Here is a 26,624-nt window from a genome sequence, read left to right as displayed (position 1 = left end):
GCAGGTGGAGCAGGTCAACTGAGCTACCAGGCTGGGGCTGAGCACTATTTTTGCTAAGGCTTTTTTTCAGAGTGTTTGTGTGTGTGTGGGAGAGCAGCTCCTCTGGGGGCACCCTCCGGAATCACTGTCAGGAAAGCGCTTTAGACCTCCCCCTGCCCAGAGCCATTCTCTGTTGCTGTCTGCGTCTATATCTCCCCCTGCTCTCCACCCCCTACCACCTCCATGGCTCATCCTCAGCACCAGACGTTGTGAAAGAAAGCTATTATTATATTCTGGTATATTCCAAGTCTTAACAAGGTGCTGTTTGGAATCCCATATATAATCAAGTATCACAACAACACAAACATGTATATGAAGGATACACACAATAAAAACAAAACTTTACAGGGAAACACACACAACACACATATACAGGGTTACACTCAATAATATAATATCACACCTTGACACAGATACACTCAATAACAACACAAATTTACAGGGAATCACAAAATAGCATCACACATATACTGGGATAAACACAATAACAACATAAACATTTATACAGAGATACACGCAGTAACAACACAAACATGTATACAGGAATACACACGACAACAACACCGAATACAGGGATACACACAATATCAAAACACATATACAGGGATACACACAATAACAAAACACATGTACAAGGATAGACACAATAACAAAACACATATACAAGGATACACACAATAACAAAACACATATACAGTGATACACATAATAACAACACACATATAAAGGGGTACACACAATAACTGCAATCTTCCTTTCTACCCTGGATGGCGGGGACAGGCAAACTGCTGCCATTGGCTGAATGTGCACATAAACATTTGTTTTGGGCTTGGCCAAGAAAAGTTAGTTAAGCATTGCACGTTTTTCCTGGACTTCCTTCTGGACTTCCTTTTAAAATATGTAATCATTAACCAGTCATTTGAGCACATGACCATAAATACCTCTTCCATCAGCTCACCACACCTCTGATAACACTGTGTGGAGCTCTCAATCAAGTGGTTTCAAATAGTTTTATCGCAACATGAGATAAAAAATCTAAGCTTTTTGGGGGGAGAGGAGGAGCTAGGTGTTATCTCCAAGGTTACGACCTAGGGCAACTTTATGGTACTTATTTTGAGGCAATGTTGTGTACATAAAGAGTGCAAAGCACAACGTTATGCTATGAGTGTCCGTGAAGCTTAACCCTCTCTCGGATGCAGCAACCGCCCCTCTCGGCGTTCGTGGACCTTCAAGAACGGTACTTGAGTTTGGAGCAGAGCGAATCGTCCATACACTGGTTTGCAAAGACATTGGATGTTACACCAGATTTTCAAGATAATGGAATTATTTTATTAGCAGCGACCCAATGGCATGGATTTCTTTGTTAAAAATCGTGGAAGACACACTAACACAGAATAAATGAGTTCACTGGCACTTTCAGTGCAGTAACACGTCTATGCTTTCAACTACCACACACACGCACGCACGCATCGCACGCACACAGACGCACCCACACAGGACAGGCAAGTTCATTCGTTGACCTTTTTTCAACGGCTGAGCAGTTTTGCGCAATGCCATATTTTGCTCTGCCATCCAGTGCAGCGATAGTCACAGTGCATTAGTTTGGTGGAGGAAGATAAAGGCCAACTCCTAGTAGGAAACACAAAAAACTGTGGGCTCAAGGACCTTTCAGCAACACACACATGGGAGTACACAGATCTTCCCTTGTACCAAGCGATAGTTAGCAAGCACAAAGTAGAAAATTATAAGTCTCAAGTTATAGGAAAGGAGAAGATGGTTTCTTGACACAACGTGACTGATGAACAAGAGATGGGATGTCTTGTGTCTGTGTGAGGGGGGGGCATTGTATACGGGAGCAGAGGAGGCTGTGTGTGTGTGTGTGGTGTTGTGTGTGTGTGTGTGTGTGTTGTGTGTGTGTGTGTGTGTGTGTGTGTGTGTGTGTGTGGTGTGTGTGTGTGTGTGTGTGTGTTTTAGTTTACTTTCTTCAGAAACTCTCTCCCCTGCCCCTACGTGTAATAACAAAGTCAATATTCAATGCTCTCAAGCCACTCAATCACACATCTGGTGCTCCTCTACTTGTTTAGCTATTTACTTTATTGCCTTTGGCCCAGCCTGTAGTTATATTGCGCCATATTATGCACGTGTGTGTGGAAGACATGTGTGAGCTCGCCTGGGGTGGAGTGGGACAAAAATTCTGCCCTAGCATTTTCTGTCCAGACCAGCCCACTGCATTATCACCAGACACTCCTCTCAGGCATACTACAAAGGAGAGTCATATTCCTTGATAGCAGTTAACAAATAAAGCACGTAACTATATGAACTCAAGGGGCCCTATTTTAACGGTCTGAAGCGCAAGTGAGAAGTGCGAAGCGCAAGTAACTTTGTGGGCGGTTCTATGGCGATGTCGCTATTTTACCGGCGCAAAAATTACTCTTGCGCCCGGCGCATATCTAAAAAGGGTTGGTCTGAAGTAGCCTAATTACCCGTAGGTGTGGTTTGGGCGTAACGTGCAATAAACCAATGAGAGTGCCAGCTCCCATCCCCATTTGAATCTGACGAGTTGATATATTGACAGCACGTCTGCAGTCTCCGATGAGACAGATGAACATGAAATCAAACTTCAAATGGCTCAGTTTATGGACAAATAATATGGCCTAATTCACACATGGAATAAGCTTTTCTCCCACAACTTCAGAAAACTTAACACACATATGATATGCGGTAACTGTGCTTCTATTTAATGATATACACAATACATTATAAACATCGTTCCTTATCAGTATTGTATGCATTATCGATATCGACTTGTGTTCATAATATTCATATGTCCCCCCGTTATTATACTTTGCCATGGACTGTATTATGCGTTACGTGTTTAGTTTGCGTGTGTTTAAACAGATGGACGCACAAACGCGCGCCCGCATTCATTAATAATTGTACACATGCACACACTCGTACCCACATTCATTCATTCTTTTTAACCCGTCACTCGCAATAAGACAATGTTTTCTCACAATCAAATACTCATCAATCCTAAAAGTTATGGGCATGTACACGATGTCTGTGTCAAGAAAATATGTATTTGCAGTACGGTGTTTGCAGATGCATTGATTTAAAAGTACAACTTATTACCGCTGTATCAGCTGTTCTTTCCCAAATAATTTACCCAGAAGGTGTGGCTAGGTAGATGAGAGTAGCAAAGTGTATGCGCGAGGTGCACAAGCAACATTATGCATGCGCCCTTAAAATAGCATCTGAACAACGCGCCACTGACTTTAAACCAGGTATTTCCTGGTTTGTGGCGAAAGTGATTTCTGAATCTGCAAAATAGCCCCAGGGAACATTTGCGCCAGAACACGCCTCCTCCTTTCGCTGAACCACCCCTTGGGGCGCAAGATCATTCCCTAATTTACCGACGCGTGGCGCAGGAGGGAAAAGAACACTCTGCGGCAGTTGCTAACTAGCAACAACACATGCGCCAGTGAGAAAGTAAATTGCGCCGGATGCAAGATAGGCCCCAAGGACTAAAATTGACCGCTATAGCAATCAATCAATCAGTCTTTATTCATTATAGTCACATCACATGAAAACAGAAGTTATGTCATGACTAGGGGTGGGACGAGACTAACAGGAAGAACCCTATGCTACCCTTTCAGTTTTTAGTCTGTGAATGTGAATATATTTTTGTGTAAGCCCAGCATTAGTTAAAACCAGACTCGGACAATAATAACAAAGTATCCTGACAAATAATCTAAATAGAAACATATTATAGACAGTATCAGCATTAGAGCTGAAACAAATTTTTTTAACGGTGACTCAGTCATTATGGAACCATAAATAGAGAAAAATAATAATTATCTATAGCTGTGTGAAAAAGTCTAAGACATGAATTACAGGTCTGAGTAGATATGCATTCTCATATACGTGTATGTGCACATTCAAACATCTGCACACAAAGATATGCAGATGTTTGAAATAAAAAATCATCATATTTTCACCAGGAAATTATCATAATCAAACCTTTTGTTTGAATCTGAGACAAAATAAGTTGCATAATAAACTCACAAAGTAAAGATTAATCTCTCTCTCTCTCTCTCTCTCTCTCTCTCTCTCTCTCTCTCTCTCTCTCTCTCTCTCTCTCTCTCTCTCTCTCTCAAGCATCATGGAAGAACTTCTAGCAGGTCAGGAAAACCTGTTTGACAGGAGATGATGGTAGCAGAGAATATAAAGAGAATTTTATGAATAACCAATTGTCATTTTATCACATATAGTATGTTTCTTCACATAAACCTTTAAACATACACATATTGCATTCCTCTCACCACATGAAATCAGCTCAGGAACCCAAAAGTGGCTCAGTTAATGATGGAGGAGACAAAGCAGGTCCTCAAAAGGGGACAGAGGGAAAACAACTCCTTAGGCTCTCATACATAGGGTGGTCAACCTAAAAGAGACATGGAAACATTATTAAGTCATCATCACAAATCAAGTATGAATTCATCTAACATTATACGACACATGACATACTCAACAAATCAGAGACGTTTCATTAGCCAAAAAGTGGTGAAGTGGAGGCAGTAAGAGAGCAAGTCCTTGAAAATGGACGGAGGGGGGAAAACTCCTCAGGCTCTCGCATTTCAAGTGGTGAACCTGAGAGGGACATGGATACATTATTAAGTCTCTAATCATCACAAACTAAGTATAATTTCATAAAAACATAAAAAATGATAAACTTACCATACTAGAGGAGACTCAACAGCCAAACTTTAGTGCAGTGAAGGCTGACACACTCCTCACTCTCTACAGCCTTTTCCCTCTCAGATGGTCTAGTCTTTGGGCTGCCTGCATTGGTCTGGCTCTCTCCCTGAACTGACCAGCTGGACTTTCCCTGAACCTGTCTGGGCTATTCATAGGGAAAGCATTTATCATTGGATGGGGAAATAACTCAAAACCACAGAATAATGGACAAGATAAAAGATTAGTTCATATTGAACTAAACTTTCACGAGCGTAACAACACTAATGGCTTTGTCATGTTTTCATTATGACACTAGTGTTTTCCAATGCAAAAAAGTCAGATCTTTGTGACAATAGCTGAAAATGCCCAAGACAGCACTATACACAGCCATTAACAAATTTACACAGAAATTAAAGTTACACACAAATTATACCTACGAAATAGTTGTCAACTCAGTAAACAATACATTAATTGAAAGATTAAAATAAAATCAATTACAAATATTGCAAATTAAACTATTTATTTCCTATAGGTTTACTGGTATTTTGTATCTCAAGGATCTCATCTGTATTTACAATACAGCTTGATTCTGCATCTCTATTTGCAGCTCATTAGACCATATCAATATTTACTGTTGCTATGGCAACAAGAGACTGCTGACGTGTTGTTAGCTAGCTTAGCTAAATCATCTGAACAATATAACCCATAATTTAACAATTGGGCATATTTAAACAAAATCAACCACAACTACCAACAGTCAGAGCCCTTCAACTCTGGGCTAATATGTTGTCACAAGTATGCAGTTAATTAGGTCACATCACATTCAATGTAAAAACGTTTTCTACTTTGTTTTGGACATGTCTCATAATGTAGCCTAGCTAGCCCCAGGCTAAGGTAACTTACCATGATACATGCCTCCACTCGCTCGTCTCCCGGCGCAGCAGCACCTGCTTGGGTGGTAACCCCGGCACCAAATAGGTCTGTCAATTTTGAACATTTAGCAGCTTCCACCTCCAGAGACTTCAGCTTTTTAAGTCGCAGTTTTTCAGCACCAACCATGATTGATTGACAATAACAAACTAGACCAATAATATGTGTCGATGCTGGCAACTGCTAGCCCTCTGTAGCCAATTGGCTGGCCCAATTGGGGGAAATTTTAGAGAGGGAGAAAAAAAAAAAACATAGCGGACAGGACCGGCCCACATTGGGTCAACGGCCCACCGGGACGATGCCCGGTATGCCAGATGGCCGGTCCGCAACTGGAGCTAGCCTAAACTACCAGTGTTCCTCTCCCTCCGATGCCAGAAAATCTGAATCTTGAGCGTGAACTGACCTGTAGGGGCTAGATCAACATTCCTCTATGTGGGTCTGTCTCCACCTCCTCCTATATCTCCCTCCATCTCTAACACTCTCTGTCTCTCTGTCTGTCTATCTCACTATCTCTGTCTCTACCTCCTCCTATCTCTCATTTGATCTCTCACTATTTGTTTATTCCACCACCTCCTATCTCTCCATCCATCTCACTATCTGTCCATGTCTCTCACTCCATCTTTCGCTCACATTTATTTTATACTCTCTCTTCTCCCCTTCCTCCTTCACTCTCTCCCCATCAGTTTTATTTTCTCTATGTGCCATTTTCCCTCAACATCTCTCCCTCTTAGTTGTCAATCTCTCTTCCCCCACTGCTGCGTTCAGCTGTCTCAGTCTGTGTTTGTGTGTGTGTGTCTCTCAGTCTTAATTAGGTCACATCACATTCAATGTAAAAACGTTTTCTACTTTGTTTTGGACATGTCTCATAATGTAGCCTAGCTAGCCCCAGGCTAAGGTAACTTACCATGCTATATGGTCAACGCAGTGTTAATTTTGTCAGCTATTTTAGATTTAGTCTTAGTCTTAGTCTTTTGACAAAAAAATTAGTATATTTAGTCACATTTTAGTCATTGTTTTCCTTTGTAGTTTTAGTCTAGTTTTAGTCGACGAAAAGTCCTTACATTTTAGTCAACTTTTAGTCATTAGTTTTAGTCAAAATGTTTTCTCTTCTTAAACTAGTTCAATTAGGCTAACCCTATATAGGCTATATGGACACCTGCTAAGTTGTTCCACTCAAATAATAATAATAATAATAATAATACATTTAATTTAGAGGCGCCTTTCAAGACACCCAAGGTCACCTTACAGAGCATATAGTCATCATTCAAAACTATGTAAAACAGACTAGGAATAAAAGGAAAACAGAGGTTAAACATGAAGAATAATAATAATTAATAACACTCAAAGACGCCTAAAGTGAAGGGGGGACCTCACAAACCACCACCAATATGTAGCACCCACTTGGAAATAGAGTACTAAAGTGAAAACGTTACGTTGTCCTGGCAGCCGGATTTTCAGTTCTAAACAACCGAACGAGATGGCGTTCTCCATTGCTTCCATGTGTTGTTTCTTTCAAAATTAAAATAAGTCAACGCCCACCGGGACGATGCCCGGTATGCCAGATGGCCGGTCCACAACTGGAGCTAGCCTAAGCTACCAGTGTTCCTCTCCCTCCGATGCCAGAAAATCTGAATCTTGAGCGTGACCTGACCTGTAGGGGCTAGATCAACATTCCTCATTCCTAATTTTCCCTCAACATCTCTCCCTCTTAGTTGTCAATCTCTCTTCCCCCACTGCTGCGTTCAGCTGTCTGTCTGTGTGTTTGTGTGTGTGTGTCTCTCAGTCTCTCTCTCTCTCTCTCGCTCTCTATATCTGTGGCGTCCTCTCTCTCTCTCTCTCTCTCTCTCGCTCTCTCTCTATATATATACATATATTGTAGCGGGCCAGTGGGTGTGGGGTTTCCACGCTGTAGCGAACCCCAGCCGGACAATGGTGAAGCTTACAGATGTTTCAGAAGCCTTTATTTACGTTCAGCCGTCAGCCTTGTTTTGAGCATAAATATTCCTTTCTTCACATCTTTCTTCATAAACACCGTAAGAGCTACAGGACAGATAAATAACATTAATTAGCTCTTACACATATACAACTATCGCCATGAAGATAACATTAGCGCGGCTGTACAGCAACAACACATTTAAACACATTTTAAGTAATATAAAGTCTTAAACAAATTAAACACACAATACCTTGTTCCCATTCCAGCTAGGCACTTATTAATTACTACAAATTGTTATGCAGAGCAACCGTTTGTAGCCTGAATTCCTTCCGTAATTACACGTAATAACCTTTTCGCGCGATCTCCTTCAAGTCAAGTTACCTACTGTAGATTCAAACTTCCTGCGTCAAAATAAAAGACCCATGACGGCAAAATACAGTATCAAAATAAAAGCATGGAGAAAGTGGTTATTTTAACAGACCTTCATAAGAATTATTTACACTCCCACCAATCATGAGTCCCTAATGGAACAGTATACAGTTAACATTAAACACGAATGATTTTCTAACAAAAAAAATGACCTTCCTCATGAAAGTGCAAAAAAAAACAAATTATGTAAAGAGAGAACAAGTTTAATTAGTCTCCAATAGCAGGACTAGCCTTTGGACAGGGCGCTCGACTTCAGACATCTTATGGAGACGCTCTCCTTTCTTGCCAAGATTCCTGTCACCGAGGCAGATCTTAACTCTCCTTACTAGTCCGTCTTTGTCAATAGTAGTTTCTAAAACTCTACCTAATCTCCACTCGTTCCTGTGTGCATCCTCTCCTTTCATCATTACGATATCTCCAACTTGAAGATTTCTCTTCGGTGCATGCCAACGTTGTCTGAGAGAGATGTTGGCCAGGTATTCCTTTCGCCATCGACTCCAAAACTGTTCTGCCAGGTATTGAACATGTCGCCACCTTTTCTTGCCATACATGTCCTCTCTGACGAACTCGCCTGGAGGTGGTAAGGCCCTGACAGTTTTCATAGTCAGAAGATGATTAGGTGTGAGTGGCTCAAGACTATGAGGATCACTGAGGTTGTCAACAGTCAGTGGTCGACTGTTGACGATTGCCATAGCTTCATAGAGAAAAGCCCGCAGTGAAGCATCATTTAGCCTTCCAGAGGAAAGAGCAAGCGTGGACCTTAGAACGCTTCTCACCGTCCTAATCTGTCTCTCCCAAACACCTCCGACATGGCTTGAATAAGGTGCATTCATGCAAAAGTCACATTGTTTTTCAGCAAGGAATACAGCCAGCCGGTCTGCATCAACTTCCTTTAGAGCTTCCTTAAGTTCGTTTTTGGCTCCAACGAAGTTGCTACCTTGATCGGACTTGATCTGACGAACAGCACCACGCATAGCAATGAAGCATCGGAGGCCATTGATGAGGGCGTCTGTGGACATGCCATCAAGCATCTCAATATGAATGGCACGGGAGCTAAAGCAAGTGAAAAGTAGACCATACCTCTTGTTCTCCTTTCTTCCTTGCTTCGTGAGGAATGGACCAAAGCAGTCCATTCCACAGAAGGTGAAGGGGGGTGATGGTTCCACGCGTGTCGGGGGGTAGATCAGCCATCCTTTGCTCTTCCGTTGGTTTCCGGTGCCGTCTACAGGTGACGCATTGACGAATGTGCGATGCTACTGCCCTGTTGATTCCTGGAATCCAGTAGCCGTGGGACCTGATCTCATTGAGGGTGAGGCCTTTACCTTGATGTTCGATTCTTTCATGGTGATGAGCAATGATCATTTTTGTAATGTGATGATCTTTGGGAATGATTGCAGGGTGCTTGATGGAGTTGGGAAGAGAAGAGTTGCACAGCCTTCCTCCCACCCTGAAGACACCATCTTTATCGAGGAAGGCATCAAGAGAGTGTAGTGAATTGTGAGAGGGTAGGGGGACCCCTTTGCTCAGCAGTTTCAACTCTTCTTGGTACAACGTTTTTCTGCAGGTCTTTGATTATGCAATGTTCTGCATCTTCTCGTTCTGTTACAGTGGTGAGGTTGTTTTGATCTGTTCTTTCTGATGCGCCTTAAAAGGCGTGCAACAGCTCGAATAGCCAGTGACCAAGATGAGAACTTAGATAAACGATCAACAAGGCTCGCTTGCTCTGTAGTTCTTGTGTTAAGTACCAAAGCACTTCTGACCTCTGGTCTCCAATTATTAACTCTGGAATTTTCATCTGCCGGCGGCTTCATTTCCTTGTGCCACAAGAACTTGGGTCCAGTGAACCAGGTGGATGACAAAAGCTCGCTGGGAGTCAAGCTCCTGGAAGCATGGTCAGCAGGATTCTCATTGGTTGGAACATATCTCCATTGTTGAGGGTCTGAGCTGAGGTGAATCTTCTGAACACGGTTAGCCACAAAGGTGTGGAATCGTCGTGCTTCGTTTTTATGTATCCCAAGACCACCTTAGAATCGGTCCAGAAGACCTCCTCAGTGTCAGCTGATCCAAATTCCTCCTTGAGCATGTTGCTCATCTTCACAGAGACAACTGCAGCCGTCAGTTCCAATCTTGGAACAGTTGTAACTTTTGATGGCGAGACGCGTGATTTTCCTACAACTAAGGCACAGTGAACGTCTCTCCTCCTCATTTTGTAGTCTCAAGTATGAACACTGACCATAACCCTTCAAGCTAGCATCTGAGAAATGATGCAGCTGTGTCTTCAAAACCTTCCCAAATCCAGCTGGTGAGTAAGTGCGGGGTATAGTGACATTATCCAACTGAGCTAGATCATCTCTCCATTTTTCCCATTTTGGACGGAGCTCGTCAGGGAGAGGATCGTCCCAGCCTGTGCCTCGCCTACACATCTCCTGAAGAATGATCTTCGCTTTGAGCAGAACGGGCGCCACGAACCCGAGAGGATCATACAAGGAGGGCAACTGTAGAAAGAATGCCGCGACGTGTTGCCGGCTGATCCTTGAGGCTGACACTGAGACGAAAATGGTCGGACTCCACATCCCATTGAATCCCCAGGGCTCTCTCAAAGCGGCAGTTCATCGAACGTGAGGTCCATATTCGTCACATTGATTGCTCTTTCAGAGGGCGGTATACTTTCTAGGACATTTCTCTCATTTGACACAAATTTGTGTAATCGGAGTCCACCCATGGCACAGAGTTCACGAGCTTCTCTGGCAAGCTGAACAGCTTCTTCGGTGCTGCCAGCACTGGTGAGGCCATCATCAACATAGAATCCTCATGATAAACTGTGAGCCTTTAGGGTAGAGGTCGCCATTCTCCTTAGCTAGATGCTTCATCCCGAAGTTTTGCACATCCAGGGGAGGAGCTGCACCGAACAGATGCACCTTCATACGGAACTCACTGGGCGGTGAGTTCAAGTCTCCTTGCTTCCACCAAAGAAAGCGCAGGTAGTTGCGATCAGCCTCATCCACATGGAATTGATGGAAACATTTTTTCAATGTCACACATCAAAGCAACAGGGTAGACGATCGGAAGCGGATAAGAACACCGCTCAAGTTGTTCAGCAAGTCAGGCCCTGAGAGGAGATGGTCGTTCAAGCTGGTTCCTTTGTGTCTGGCAGAGCAATCGAACACTACACGAAGCTTATCTGGCTTCTTTGCGTGCCGAACACCATGATGGGGAATGTACCATCTCTCAACTTCACTCCCACCGTCTTCGATCTGCTCTGCATCTCCCCTTTCGATGATCTCCTCCATGAACTTGACATACTGCTCCTTATACTTTTCATCCCGCTGCAGTTTTCTTTTGAGGTGGTTGAGGCGTATCATGACTGAGTTTTTTGTTGTCAGGCATACTGGGTCTTTTTTTTGAAGGGTAGAGGCATTTGGTAATGGCCATGTTTGTTTTTCTGTATGCCCTCATTTAGCTTGTTGAGGAAGGTGATGTCATCTTGTGACACTGTTTTGCTGTCTTCACTATCATCCTTGAAGTCAGATTCCAGAATGCGAATAGCGTCGGCCGGAGTTACCGGAGGCAGTACTTTAATGGAGATTTTGTGGCACAGGCGACTTGAGCTCGGCGGATCATAGCTTTGCGATGAGCGCCCCACAATACTCCATCCTAAGTCTGTCCGTACAGCATAAGGTTCCTCATCTCCTCCTAGAATAACCTGCCTTGGTGCCATGGCTCTAGAGCAGTTATAGCCTATCAGGAGCCCTATTTCACAGTCCTTCAGAAGGTTGGATTTCTTCTGCTATTTCTCTGAGGTGACTCCATTGCTTAGCCGTCTCACAAGTGGGAATATGAGCACGGTTTACAGGTATGCAGTCCTTTGAGTAGGCAACTGGGAGATCAAACTGAATTGCAGAGCTGTATCCCTTACACAGAGGCCGAAAACACTCTCACTTGGAGAGAACCGTGTTCATTCCACTCATGGTCGTCAGCTTCAACTTCACTGGATACTTGTCAGCATTTAGACTGTCACTCACTTCTTGGTCGATGAATGTTGTATCGCTTTGAGTGTCAAGTAGAGCGTAGACAAGTCTCTCAGCAGTTGGGTTGTTTTTGGATGACACCCACACTGGCATCACCATCGATGTGTAGGATGAGCCTTCGCCTGCAACACTGAGCGACGTTGCAGCAGCTCTTTGATTTGTCGCTGCTATCTGATGAAGACTTCTCCTTCCCATAGTTGTAATCGTGGAGGGCCGTCGGATGTTTTCCTTTACAGTTGTCGCAACAGTGGCGATGACGACAGCTTTTTTGCGCTGTGGCCGAATTTTAGGCATCCGTAGCAGAGTTTCTTCTCCTTACATAGTTCCGTCGCTCTACCAACAACATTTCTGTAAACTTGTACACGCATGAAGCTGGTGTCTATTATCTTGACAGAGAATACATGTTTTTCTCTGTTCTGACCCTTTGTTGAAGATGTCCGTAGCTGCTTGAGTGGTGTAAACACTGGCCTGGTTTGTCTTTGTGTCTCTGAGATTTCTCTTTTCAGCGTTAGAGTCTGATGAGCGAAGAGCATAAAGCGACGTAATTGGATTGCAGGCAATCTCAGCTTCAGTTGACACAATATTGCAAAGTCCTTGAAACTTGGGAATTCTTGCCTATCGTTCAGGCTTCGTGTGGCTTGTCGGTTCCAGCGTGAAGCTGCCCAGTCTGGTAGTTTATAGACAAGCTTCTGGTTTTCCTCGCAGTCGTTTAATATGTCGAGACCCTTGACATGAGGCATGGCATCTTGACAGGCATTTAGAAAATCAGAGAAGTTTCTGAGGTCCCTCGGCATCTTTAGGTTGTATCCTAGGCCAATTGGTAAGCTTCTCTCTGAATGCTCTCTGAATGGCAAAGGGCTGGCCGAAAGCGACGAGTGAGCTTGTTCCAGGCATCCTGGTAGGCTTCATCATCGTTTCGGAAAAAGGTGCCATCTAGCACCTGGCGTGCTGGGCCGGCAACATACTTCTTCAAATAATAGAGTTTTTCAGCTGGAGTGATAGCTCTTTGGTCAATGAGCGAAGAAAACGATGCTTTCCATTCAGTGAATCGTATTGGATCACCATTGAAGACGAATGGCTCTGGAACAGGGAGCCTATTCAAGGCTATGCTGTCTTGAAAGACCTGAGCCAGTGAGGAAATGTCTTTATGAGAGGGTGTTGCAACATGGGATGGCGAGACGGCAGTTACAGGCACGTTCGTTGCTTCCTTATCCTTTTCAATGTTGATGCAGTCAGCAGCTTTATGTTCTGTCTCCTTATTGTACACATTCAGCTTGGCCTTAGCTGCTCGCACTTCCTTCTCTGCCTGCAGTCGCTCCAACTCATACCTTTGTGCCTCTAGAGCTATCCTCTGTTGTTCCTCTAACTCTCGAATCACTTCCCTTTGTCTCTCTTCGGCTATCATCATCTCATAATTGGGTTTCCTTCACTGCTAGTTCTGCTGCTGCATCCGCACGCTTGGCCGCCATAGAGGAAGTCATGGAGTGATGGTCAGACTTGCTATGACTTGTCAAGGGACGCGGCGGATCCATAGACAGACTTTGCATAGTCACGGTGGAGGAGTTCATGAAGGCGATGTCTTTCCTGCTTCTCGTTAAACTCAACTTCATCATCTATTGCTCTGTTGTGGGCAATGATAATGATTTCTGTGGTGACTGATTCACAAGTATCGACTCGTCGTCTGATATCAGTGGAAGGTGTGGCAAGATCTCGCATTTCAGAATATATGTTCATTATGTCTTCCTTACTTTTCCTAAGTTCTTCCACGAGAGGCCAGAGCTCATCATCTGGCATGTAGGACTTCAGTTGATCTCTTGCTTTTCGTATTTTGAGTTTCCATTGCTCGTACATGGAGAGCAGCCCTTTCTCCATTTTCTTGGCCTCCTCCGCTTGTAGTGCACGCATCTTCTCGGTAGGGTTCCGTGCACGTTCGGAACGTCTGGGACCTCCAGGTGGGTCATCCAGTTTACCTTGGAGATGACTCTGACCTTCTTCCACCACTTCAGTCGTTTCCTTCAGGCATGATGAGTCTGCCACTGAGTGGAGCTCCCTCTGCAAATCCTGAACTTCATGCTGAGAACCAGCCATTGCTCCTCTGTGTCACTATCATAACCTGACTTTGACATTATCAACTCCTAACTCAGAATTATTAAGCCAGATGAAAACCCTGAAGCAGATAAGATCGAACTCTTAAGCAGTTTAAACATAGAATATCAGAACCCCAGTACAAAAATAACTAGCAGTTACATCAATGTGCAGACACTCAAATAACTGTAAATGTTCAGGTAAATAACATTATAAGCAAAATTTTCAGATAGCATGAAATGCAGTTCAATTTCCCCCTTTTTTTTTTTTTTTTTTTAAATGTCCTTAATTATAAGAGTCCACATGAATGTGTCCGTCTGTATAAACGTATCAACAGTTCCTTCGTTGCAGATGAGCAGGTGAGCATTAAATGTTCTCTGGTTCAGTTCAAGAAGCTGTTAATGTGTAGCTCACCTCATTGGAAGTACCGTAGACCATATGATATTGGGTAATGCTCAGTTCTGCGTCAATGAATGCGACTGTACTTGACCAATGCACCGAATCCACGAGACCGCTGCCCGGATTGCCGTAGTGGATCATGCGTTGACATGCAGGAACATGTGCTGCTCGATGACTCCATGTGAACAGCATGGGGCGATGTAGCAGCAACAGCAGCAGGCATGCAGTGAAGACCCTCCGTCGTGACCCGTCATGGCGGCAAAAAGTCGTCGAATCGATGTGGGTCAAGCTCTTACTGTAGCGAACCCCAGCCGGACAATGGTGAAGCTTACAGATGTTTCAGAAGCCTTTATTTACGTTCAGCCGTCAGCCTTGTTTTGAGCATAAATATTCCTTTCTTCACATCTTTCTTCATAAACACCGTAAGAGCTACAGGACAGATAAATAACATTAATTAGCTCTTACACATATACAACTATCGCCATGAAGATAACATTAGCGCGGCTGTACAGCAACAACACATTTAAACACATTTTAAGTAATATAAAGTCTTAAACAAATTAAACACACAATACCTTGTTCCCATTCCAGCTAGGCACTTATTAATTACTACAAATTGTTATGCAGAGCAACCGTTTGTAGCCTGAATTCCTTCCGTAATTACACGTAATAACCTTTTCGCGCGATCTCCTTCAAGTCAAGTTACCTACTGTAGATTCAAACTTCCTGCGTCAAAATAAAAGACCCATGACGGCAAAATACAGTATCAAAATAAAAGCATGGAGAAAGTGGTTATTTTAACAGACCTTCATAAGAATTATTTACACACGCCACCAAGTCAAATGATGCACACAACACAGAGAGCAGTTCAATAAGGTGATTTATTCAAAATAGACGAATAATTGTCACCAGGGTGGGGAAAAGGGTAATCCAGAGTCCGTAGTCCGTAGTCCGTAGTCCAGGGGTCGTCACCGGGAGGGTTCTCACGCAAAGCGGTCGGTACACAAATAATCTGTCAATGTTCAGGTTTCCTGCACTCTTTGGCCACACACAGTTCATAGAGGCTCACGCAGAGGCACTCCGAAGTAGGCTTCCCTCCATGTGGTTGCATGCTCCCTTTTATCCCCAAGCACTCCTGCCTAATGCACCTCAGGCTTGCATCGTTAAGGGAGGCAGTCCCTGTAAGCTTGGGGGTGGAGCCAGCATGCTGCCACATACCTCCCCTCAATCACCACCCCTCCCTGGCGTCTGCCCACACACCCTCCCCCTCAGCTCCGACCGGGAGGGAGGGGCGGTCCAGCTCCCCAGAGCATCTCTCCTGGATAGGGCATCCGCATTCCCATGGGCTGCCCCTGACCTGTGAACAACCGAGAAGGCAAAAGGTTGTAATGATAGGAACCAGCGGGTGACCCTGGCGTTACTGTCCTTATTCCTTGACATCCAAACCAGTGGTGCATGATCTGTGACCAGGGTGAAGTGGCGCCCCAACAGGTAGTACTTCAGGGTTTCCAGGGTCCACTTCATGGCAAGACATTCCTTCTCCACCGTGGAGTATTTTTCTTCCCTCTGCAACAACTTCCGGCTGATATAAATAATCGGGTGTTTCCTCACCTTCATGTAGTTGTGACAACACTGCCCCTACCCCTGTTTCCAACGCATCCGTCTGCACCACCATTGGCTGGGTGAAGTCCGGGGTTACCAGCACGGGTCCTGAACACAGTGCGCTCTTTAGGTCCTGAAAGGCTTTCTCCGTCTCCTCGGTCCATGTGACTTGGGCGGGCAGCCGGTCCCTGGTCAGATCTGTCAGGGGGCTGGCTACGGATGCAAAGTGGGGAATAAACCTCCAGTAGTAGCTGGTAAGCCCCACAAACGTGCGTACCTGTTTCTTGCTCAGGGGCCATGGCCAGTCCTGTATCGCTTCCACCTTCTTCATCTGGGGTTTCACACATCCCCTCCCAATGGTGTAGCCCAGGTACTCCGCCTCCTGCAGACCGAGCTGGCACTTCTTTGGTTAGCCGTTAGCCCCGCCTCCCGTAAGGCCTGCAACACTGCGCTCACCTGCTTCACATGAGTGTCCCACTCACTCCCATGGATGACTATATCGTCAATATAGGCCGCCGCGTACCCCCGATGGGGACGGAGTACCCGGTCCATCAACCTCTGGAAGGTGGGCGGGGCCCCGTGCAATCCGAAGGGTAGCTTCCTGTAGTGGAACAGCCCGTTAGGAGTGGCAAAAGCGGTTTTCTACTGGCAGGGTACCTGCCAATAACCCTTTGTCAGGTCGAGCGTGCTGATATACCGGGCGGTCCCTAGCCGTTCTATGAGTTCATCTATTCGGGGCATGGGGTAGGCGTCAAATTTAGATATCTCATTTAGCTTCCTAAAGTCGTTGCATAAGCGTATGGTGCCATCGGGTTTCGGCACCAACACTATGGGGCTGCCCACTTACTGTTTGACTCCTCAATGACTCCCGCTTCCAACATAGTCTTTACCTCGGTCCTGACGGCCTCTCTCCTGGCCTCCGGTATGCGGTAGGGTCTCAATTTCACCTTTTTCCCGGGCTCAATGATGATATGGTGCTGTACCAGATTGGTGTGGTCCGGTTCACTGGAGAACACATCCTGGTTCTGGTCGACCAACTCCATGAGCTCCTGCCTCTGTGCTGGGCTCAGCTGTTCCCCTAGGGGCACCTTGGCTGGCCCGGTTTCACTGGTAGCCTTTGGAGGAATAGAGCAGAGTACATCCCGGGCATTCCATTTCTTTAACAGGTTCACATGGTAAAATTTGAGTCGGGCTCCTACGTCCCGGCTGTCGGACTCTATAATTCACCTCCCCTACCTTTTCAAGGACTTCGTATGGCCCGTTCCACCGGGCCAGAAACTTACACTCTGTTGTGGGGACAAGTACAAGCACTTTATCTCCGGGCTGGAAGTTTCGCTGTTGGGCCCCTCTGTTGTAGACCCGTGCTTGGGCAACCTGGGCCTCCTGCATGTGTTCCCGCACAAGGGGCCACAGGGTGGCCATCCGGTCCCTCATGTCTCCCACGTGTTCCACCATGGTTCGATGGGGCGACGGTTACTGTTCCTAGGCTTCCTTCGCTATGTCCAGCAGCCCCCAGGGTCGTCTCCCATAGAGGAGTTCAAATGGAGAGTGGCCGGTCGACGATTGGGGCACTTCTCTGATCGAGAAAATGAGATAGGGAAGCAGCTGGTCCCAATTCCGTCCGTTCCGCCTCCATCACCTTCTTCAGCATCTGCTTCAGGGTCCGTTGAACCTTTCCTCTAGTCCATTGGTCTGCGGGTGATATACTGAGGTGCGCAACTGTTTTATTTGCATTAATTTGCAGAGGTCTTTCATGATTCGTGACAGGAACAGGGTTCCCTAGTCTGTCAAGATCTCCTCGGGAATGTCCACCCGGGAGAACATCAGGACCAACTCACGTGCAATTCCTTTGAGGCCATGGTGCGCAGTGGAATGGCTTCGGGGTACCTAGTGGCATAATCCAGTATCACCAGGATGTACTGGTGCCCCCGGCTGCTCTTGGGTAGTGGTCCCACCAGGTCCATGGCAATCCTGCTGAAAGGAACTAAAATTTTGGGTAGGGGAATTAACGGGCCACGGAAATGTGGTTTGGGCGCCACCTGTTGGCACTCCGGGCAACTGCGGCAGTAATCCTCCACTGCCCTCTTTACCCCCGGCCAGTGGAATCTTGCCTTGATCCGGTCCAGGGTCTTCTCCACCCCTAGATGAGCCCCAAGAAGGTGGGAGTGTGCCAGCTGCAGGACTGATTGAACAAAGGGACGGGGCACCAACAACAACTCCACACATTCATCATTCCTCTTTACGACCTGATACAACAACTTGTGCTTGATGGCAAATTCAGGGTATGTGATCAGACCTACCCCCTCGATGGCCTTCCCGTCCACCACGGTCACCTGCTGGAGAGCACTCGTCAGGTTGGGATCCTCCAGTTGGGCTGTTCCGAACCGTCCCGATAATGAGGCAGGCTCTGGCGTTGCCTCATGGTCCATCAGGAACAGATTGTCCATACTCGCCTCCCCTGCCTCCTGTCCTGTGTCCCCTGCGTCACTTCCCGATAGAGGTTCAGTTGACCCCTGTGGGTCCACCTCGTGTAGGCCACACATCCGGACCTCCCTCTTATCGGCCCTCGCCATTCTCCGGTGTCCTCTTTCCTTTAGGTTCCCCCGATCTCCTCCCTCTCCGGCCAAACTGGCCCACAGTTGGCAGTGGGGAGTCCCTCCCAATAAGAACCGGCACCGGAAGGTTTGGGATGACTCCCACTGGTCCTGTGTATTGCCCCTTTGTGGTCTGTAGGTGAAGGAGGGTAGTGGGGTAGTTCTTAGTCTCCCCGTGTATGCATGTTACTGCCACAGTGTCCCTCAAGCTCGGGGACCGGGCGAAGTCCGGTCGGATCAGGGTCACCATACTCCCGGAATCCAACATAGCTGTCGTGTCCCTTCCGTTGGCCTGCACCGGAGTGACTGGGGAAGGACCACTTTCCTCCCCCCAGCAAACCGTCAGCCATCTGCAGGGACGCCCGGTTGTTAACTCACCAGCTGATGCCGACGGCATCGAGACATCACGACTCGGACAGGTCCATGAGATGTGTCCCGGCTCGCCACACTCGTAGCACTTTCTGCTGTCTGGGTTCAGGAAGGGCCGTCGTCTCGGGGGGCTGGCTCTTGGCGTCTCCCTGGCCGGGATCCTGCCGTGGTCCTCCGTCCTTATCCGCTCCCGCTCCTGCTCCTTTGGGCGAGGGTTGGGTTCACCCCTCAGTGGACGTCCACTGCGTAGGACTTCCACAGCCGCCTGGTGACCTTCCACCAACTCCACCAACTGATCTGCGCTCTGCGGGTTAGCTTGGCTGGCTAACTTTTTAGCCTCGTATGGGAGAGATCGCAAGAATTTGTCCATGACCACCTTCTCTGTGGCCGTAAGCGTCAGTGGGGCAGCCGTCAGCCAGCCTTTGGCCAACCCACTTCCATTGGACTCCGTTGTAGCGCCTACTTCCGGGGTATGGAGCCTCGAATAGTTCCAAACAACCATTTTACGGCGTAGGAGATCATCCATTTCCATTGCTGGCCGTCGAGAAACTTCTGAGGTAAATTGAATAAATAGCTACCTCTTTTGAATTGTCAACTGTTTATATTGTATCAGAGGCCCTTTATGATGCATATACTGATATTTATTTGTAAATGCACAGCGTAATTATATATATATTTATCTTGGTAGACGACCGTTTGCCTGCTAGTTTTTTAGCTCAACTTTGCCATCTGTGAAGGTACCTCCAGGGGTAAATTGATTAAATAGCTACCTCTTTTGAATTGTCAACTGTCTATTGCATTAGAGGTCCTTTTATGATGCATATACTGATATTTATTTGAATATGCACAGCGTAATTATATATATATTTGTCTTGGTAGACGACCGATTGCCTGCTAGTTTGTGAGCTCGACTTCGCCATGTGAAGGTATCTACACCAACAATTACGAAGTTCAGTAGTGAATCTAACTTTTATTTAGTTAGTTATTTATGTTGGATTGCTATGATCATTTAGGTTGATTTAAGGACGGGTTTTATGATGCGGTAGCTAGTAGAAATAAGTGTTTGTTTAATTATATCCTGGAAAGGGTGATGTTCAGCACATTAAGCCCTACAGATGCCGCCGCTTCAACAATGCTGATTATGATGGGCAGTGAATTTAACCTGTATGGCTTTTTTCGTTTTTAACTTCTTGTTGACTGAATTGCTTCTCTTTCTTGGTGCCAAATTTATTCTTTTGTTTTACAAGAGCCCTCTCTGCTCTCCTTCTCATTAATTTTTCCTTTTCTAGTTGCCTTATTAGGTCCTCCATAGTCGCCCCATCAGTCCCTGGCACTCTGGTCCCTGGAGCAGCAGCCCCTGGATCACCTGCCCCTGGATCACCTGCCCCTGAATCACCTGCCCCTGAATCACCTGCCCCTGAATCACCTGCCCCTGGCAAAGTGGCCCACTTGATTGCTCTCGCTGTCTCCTGTCATGTCCTTTTCATCGCTCTTGAAATCCACCTCAATTTCTCCCTCAATCTCTGTAATAATTACAAGGTAATGTTGCTGTTATATGTATTTTGCCTTTGCATTTGCAACTACTGTCATCTCCAATGTAAGAAAGTTTATTAAAGCGAAACATTTCTGTAATGTGAATTAAATCATCTGCCACAATCAGAAACCAATAAAATGTATAAATGGATCTATCGGCAATTGTTAATTGGGTAGAAATGTGTCGATTATCCACATTGTGTGCAAATCCTCAGAGAATCCCTGACCTCTGGTTGTTTCTTAAGCTGAATGTACAAATATGAATTATGCAATCTCATTAGGAGTGTAGTCTATCCTTGAATTACATGAAATTGGGATATTGTTAGCTGCATGGATCATACTGAAGTTTAATTTGGTGAAATATGTGTGCTCCGTTGCACTTGGTTCTGGAGGCACCCTCACAGAAGGGGGAATTTCCTCCTCTTCGGCCTAGGGCGATGAATGAAAACTGTTGGTACTGCATCGGGCCTCAGCTTCAACATCCGTTCTCTTTTTGTGGCAGTGAATTAGTTCAAAGTGTACCTGTAGGTAGGCTTGTAAGATCAGTTTCCATTGCACTTCAAATATCATTGAAAAGTCATAATTCTCTGCACTTAGAATTATTATGCCCTTTGAAATGTTATCAAGTGTTGTGAACATTACTTACATTACATATTTTTTGACTGTTGCTGACCCCTGTCACTTGTAAGTTTTGACCGCTGACCATTGCCATCCATTTCTTCCTGCGCTCTTGGTCCTTGGGGAAGCCATACATGTGGTAACCCTTCTCGGACCGATTGGAGCATCCAAACGCTGCACAGCCAACCATGGTACGACCATTGATCTAAACCAATTTTGAATTTGCTCAGGGCTATTATAAGTATTGTAATGGCATAAAGTATAGTATATTTGCAACGCTATATGATAATGGTTTGCCCTAAGTATATAGTGTACCCTGCTATGTCCATTGTTGAATCTGTTCACACAATCACACTCACTTGTTCGTGTCACACTAATTGTTTAATAAAAAAAAATACTATTTCATTCATCCAAGCGTAATGAGTTGTTATTCTTTAATATATTTGATACATTGTGTGGCTCATATATTAAAATGATCATGGTAAAACATCTTGAATACTTTGATTTCAATACAGATGTAGGGTAAAAGTTAAGGTTAAGCCAGTATGCTAACACGAACGTGAAGCTTTCCCTCAAACTTAAAAACGTATCTAAGTAATACTTATAGATAGCTTTCAGTTGTCCCCCTACCACTCTAAATGTAAAACTGACATTAACAAATATGCAATAATGCCATAACAGTCAGACAAATACTTGTATGTGCATTTTTCATTCATATTTACCATTCAATATTGAATTCTCTGCTGTCGTCCCATAGAATAACATTGACTGCGCGGCGTGTTTGGAACTATTGAGGCTTACATGAACCACTTGACAACCACGTGACCACCCTGTCGGCGAGATCATAGCGTGTCGCAACTCTCTCTCTCTATAGCTCTGGGCCAACCTAATTAGATCGTGCATTTGTGAGCGCGGCGACGCCGTTGCATCTTAAGTCCAATCATGAAACCTCTGTGACCTACTTATCAACGTGTATCCATACCGGCGTAGTATTTCCTTCTTCAGCCCTTCGTAGTTAGACGCCTAATCGTCCGTCAGGTCCTGATACGCCTTCTGTGCTGTGCCTGACAGGAACGGTGCGGGTAGGCTGGCCCATTGTGCTGGATCCCAATTCTCCCAAACTGCCGTCCTCTCAAAGGTATTGAGGTATGCCTCTATATCATCAGTCTCTGTCTGCTTTAAAAGAAACCTGCTGGGGGCAGGACGGGAAGCTGTAGCGCCTGCAGCCACGCCGCCATGTCCGGCTGCTAGCGCTCCCACCAGCTCCCGGGTCGTAGCCTGATGCGCCATGCTCACTTCCACTAGCTGTTTCATCAACGCTTCCATTGTTGTCCCTGTGTTGGTCTATCTATTTAACTTGGTTTTGGCTACAAGCACGCATTCTCCACCACGTGTAGCGGGCCAGTGGGTGTGGGGTTTCCACGCCACCAAGTCAAATGATGCACACAACACAGAGAGCAGTTCAATAAGGTGATTTATTCAAAATAGACGAATAATTGTCACCAGGGTGGGGAAAAGGGTAATCCAGAGTCCGTAGTCCGTAGTCCGTAGTCCAGGGGTCGTCACCGGGAGGGTTCTCACGCAAAGAGGTCGGTACACAAATAATCTGTCAATGTTCAGGTTCCTGCACTCTTTGGCCACACACAGTTCATAGACGCTCACGCAGAGGCACTCCGAAGTAGGCTTCCCTCCATGTGGTTGCATGCTCCCTTTTATCCCCAAGCACTCCTGCCTAATGCACCTCAGGCTTGCATCGTTAAGGGAGGCAGTACCTGTAAAGCTTGGGGTTGGAACCAGCATGCTGCCACATACCTCCCCTCAATCACCACCCCTCCCTGGCGTCTGCCACAATATACAGGTGCTGGTCAAATTATTAGAATATCATGAAAAAGTTGATTTATTTCAGTAATTATATTCAGAACGTGAAACTTACATATTATATCAATTCATTACACACAGAGTGATATATTTGAAATGTTTATTTCTTTTAATTTGGATGATTAGTACTGACAATTACTGAAAATCCCAAATTCAGTATCTCAGAAAATTAGAATATTAGTTACGACTAGTACAAAAAATGATTTTTTAGAAATGTGGGCCAACTGAAAAGTATGAACATGGAAAGTTTCAGCATGTATGGCAATCAATACTTAGTTGCAGCTCCTTTTGCCTGAATTGCTGCAGCAATACGGCGTGGCATGGAGTCGACCAGTCTGTTGCACTCCTCAGGTGTTATGAGAGCCCAGGTTGCTTTAATAGTGGCCTTCAGCTCTTCAGCATTGTTGGGTCTGGCATCTCGCATCTTCCGCTTCACAATACCCAATAGGTTTTCTATGGGTTAAGGTCAGGTGAGTTTGCAGGCCAATCAAGAAGAGGGATACCATGGTCCTTAAACCAGGTACTGGTAGATTTGGCACTGTGTGCAGGTGCCAAGTCATGTTGGAAAATGAAATCGTCACCTCCATAAAGTTGGTCCGCGGCAGGCAGCATAAAGTGTTCTAAAACTTCCTGGTAGACTGCTGCATTGACCCTGGACCTCAGGAAACACAGTGGACCAACAGCAGCAGATGACATGGAAACCCAGACCATTACTGACTGTGGAAATTTTACACTGGACTTCAGGCAACGTGGATTCTGTGCCTCTCCTGTCTTCCTCCAGACTCTGGGACCTTGATTTCCAAAGGAGATACAAAATTTACTTTCATCTGAAAACATAACTTTGGACCACTCAGCAGCAGTCCAGTCCTTTTTGTCTTGAGCCCAGGCGAGACGCTTTTGACGTTGTCTCTTATTCAAGAGTGGCTTTACACGAGGAATGCGACAGCTGAAGCCCATATCTTGCATACGTCGGTGTGTGGTGCTTCTTGAAGCACTGACTCCAGCTACAGTCCACTCTTTGTGGATCTCCCCCACATTTTTGAATCGGTTTTGTTTGACAATCCACTCCAGGGCGCGTTTATCCCTCTTGCTTGTACACTCTTTTCTACCACATCTTTTTCTTCCCTTCGCCTCTCTATTAATGTGCTTGGACACAGAGCTCTGGGAACATCCAACCTCTTTGGCAATGACCTTTTGTGTCTTGCCCTCCTTCTTTAAAGTATCAATGGTCATCTTTTGGACAGTTGTCAAGTCAGCAGTCTTCCCCATGATTGTGTGTCATACAGAATCAAAACGAGAGACCATTTAAAGGCTTTTCCAGGTGTTTTGAGTTAGTTAGCTATTTAGAGTGTGGCACCAGGTGTCTTCAATATCTGACCTTTTCACCATATTCTAATTTTCTGAGATGTTGAATTTAGGGTTTTCATTGGTTGTCAGCTATAATCATCTTCTTTTTGGCAAAAAACACTTATAATGTATCAGTCTGTTTGGAATGAATGTATACATTCTACAGGTTTGACTTTCTAAATGGAATTAATGAAATAAATCAACTTTTTCATGATATTCTAATAATATGACCAGCACCTGTATATATATACAGTATATATATATATATATATATATATATATACATATCTCTCTCTGTGTCTCTCTGTCGTCCTTCCTCTCCACTTAGCTCACCATTGTACAGCTGGCTGTCAGCCCAATGTCCGTCTGCTAATGCTTTCAGCACTTCAATTAGCTCTGTGTCACACGCGGTCGTGCTGAGCTCCACTCTCCCATAGAAAGGGCCTTTCGACGGTCTGCAGCGGTGAGGCCATTACGCGATGGGTACGTGACTGTTTGAACAGACATGATCAACGGGGAGGCACGGCGTGCACTCCTTTTCAGACGTCTTTGTACTCTTGTTACGCTCCTCTCCCTTGTACGACTGAAGGGTATCGATTGAATACATGTTTCCGAAAACGAAAGGATATTGAAAAGAGCATGTCTTGTCAGTTGTTGATAAGACATTAAGGTAATGTAACTGGCCCGGCCGTAACCTTTTATTTTGTTTTGCCAAATAGAATTCGCTACCAATGTGTAAAAATAGCAAAAATAAGAAACATTTGAAACTATTGCCTTCAATATGCCTTCAACAAGGTAGCTGTAACTTTAAAGGACTTGCAAACCCTCTTCAGCCTGGTCTTATAGGCAGCATTACCGCACAGAGCCATGGTAGTATAAGTCATCCAATCCCAGCATGCAACGGTCTGGGATCACAGCAATACTGCTTTAGCGGGATACTTGGTCCAGGGCCACTGCTGGAAGTGCAATCTTTCACAGCTGATATGGCAGTGGGAGAGAGCAATAGAAGCGCCCATCCAAGTGGGCTTGTGTGTGTGTGTGTGTGTGTGTGTGTGTGTGTGTGTGTGTGTGTGTGTGTGTGTGTGTGTGTGTGTGTGTGTGTGTGTGTGTGTGTGTGTGTGTGTGTGTGTGTGAGTGTTTATGTGTATGTTTGTGTGAAACACAATTATTTTCTCTATCTGCCATTTCAATGATCTCTTTCCAAAAACTTTCGAAAGCTCAATAAAGTTAGGAATATAGTTGGTAAATATAAACGTTGCAACGTTGTGTCAAGGTAGAGCCATAGAGAGGAGGAGCAATGATGATACGGCGATGTAGGGAGTTTGGGGGTGGGGGGGGTGGGGGGGGGGAGCAGCTCTGGCTACATTTCTCCTGCAGGCCCCAGAGAGACAGCGAGAGAGAGAGTGCTTGGGAAACTCTTATGTTCTGAATCCTATTTTCATCTCATCAAACAGCCTGGGAAGCAAAAACAGCCAGTGGTGTGCCAGACACTGAGACAGATCCGTCCCCAGTTTCTCTCTCTTTCTCTCAATAAACCTTCTTCTTCCTCTTCTTCTTCTTCTTCTTCTTCTTCTTCTTCTTCTTCTTCTTCTTCCTCTTCTTCTTCTTCTTCTTCTTCTTCTTCTTCTTCTTCTTCTTCTTCTTCTTCTTCTTATCCGTCTTAACACAGACTCTGGCAAAACCTCAATACTAATGCTACTTGAACTCAGTGCTGCATTCGACACTGTAGACCATACATTACTTCTGGAAAGGTTAGAAAACTGGGTGGGGCTTTCAGGCACTGTCTTAAATTGGTTCAGGTCCTACCTACAAAATAGGAACTACTTTGTTTCCATTGGCGACTTTGTATCAGAATCAACCAACGTGACATGTGGAGTCCCACAAGGTTTGATCTTAGGACCCTCTTTATTCAACATCTACATGCTCCCACTAGGGCAAATCATGCAAAATAACAATATTGACCATCATTGCTATGCTGATGACACGCAAATCTATGTATCGCTATCACCAAATGACTATCGGCCCATAGATCTGCTGTGCCAGTGCATTGAGCAAGTGAAGGAATGGATGTGCCGAAATTTCCTTCAACTAAATGAGGAC

The 26,624-nt window shown here is 45.3% G+C and overlaps 1 protein-coding gene, 2 long non-coding RNA genes and 1 pseudogene across 3 annotated transcripts; all 4 read right to left on the bottom strand.

The window, feature by feature from the left end:
• Window positions 1-4,291: 4,291 nt before the first annotated feature.
• Window positions 4,292-5,528, bottom strand: LOC115541017 (uncharacterized). Its single transcript, XR_003976254.1, has 3 exons — window positions 4,777-5,528; window positions 4,567-4,689; window positions 4,292-4,483 (listed from the first exon to the last, which is right to left on the bottom strand). It is a non-coding gene; the product is annotated as an uncharacterized LOC115541017 (long non-coding RNA).
• Window positions 5,529-7,650: 2,122 nt separating this feature from the next.
• Window positions 7,651-9,232, bottom strand: LOC115541003 (uncharacterized). Its single transcript, XM_030352715.1, has 2 exons — window positions 7,893-9,232; window positions 7,651-7,746 (listed from the first exon to the last, which is right to left on the bottom strand). The coding sequence occupies exon 1, from the start codon at window positions 9,202-9,204 to the stop codon at window positions 8,275-8,277; it is 930 nt and encodes a 309-aa protein (XP_030208575.1). The 5' UTR covers window positions 9,205-9,232; the 3' UTR covers window positions 7,651-7,746; window positions 7,893-8,274.
• A 61-nt stretch (window positions 9,233-9,293) lies between these two features.
• Window positions 9,294-10,870, bottom strand: LOC115540326 (uncharacterized; annotated as a pseudogene).
• A 4,046-nt stretch (window positions 10,871-14,916) lies between these two features.
• Window positions 14,917-15,404, bottom strand: LOC115541016 (uncharacterized). Its single transcript, XR_003976253.1, has 2 exons — window positions 15,159-15,404; window positions 14,917-15,012 (listed from the first exon to the last, which is right to left on the bottom strand). It is a non-coding gene; the product is annotated as an uncharacterized LOC115541016 (long non-coding RNA).
• Window positions 15,405-26,624: the final 11,220 nt, after the last annotated feature.

The sequence above is a fragment of the Gadus morhua genome, chromosome 3, assembly GCF_902167405.1.
Source record: "Gadus morhua chromosome 3, gadMor3.0, whole genome shotgun sequence".
Taxonomy (NCBI): Eukaryota; Metazoa; Chordata; class Actinopteri; order Gadiformes; family Gadidae; genus Gadus; species Gadus morhua.
This window is presented reverse-complemented; position numbering and strand designations above follow the sequence as displayed.

Bases quoted from the DNA above. Each gene is read 5' to 3' on its own strand.
- LOC115541003 (XM_030352715.1), bottom strand. From the start codon at position 9,204: ATGGACTGCTTTGGTCCATTCCTCACGAAGCAAGGAAGAAAGGAGAAC.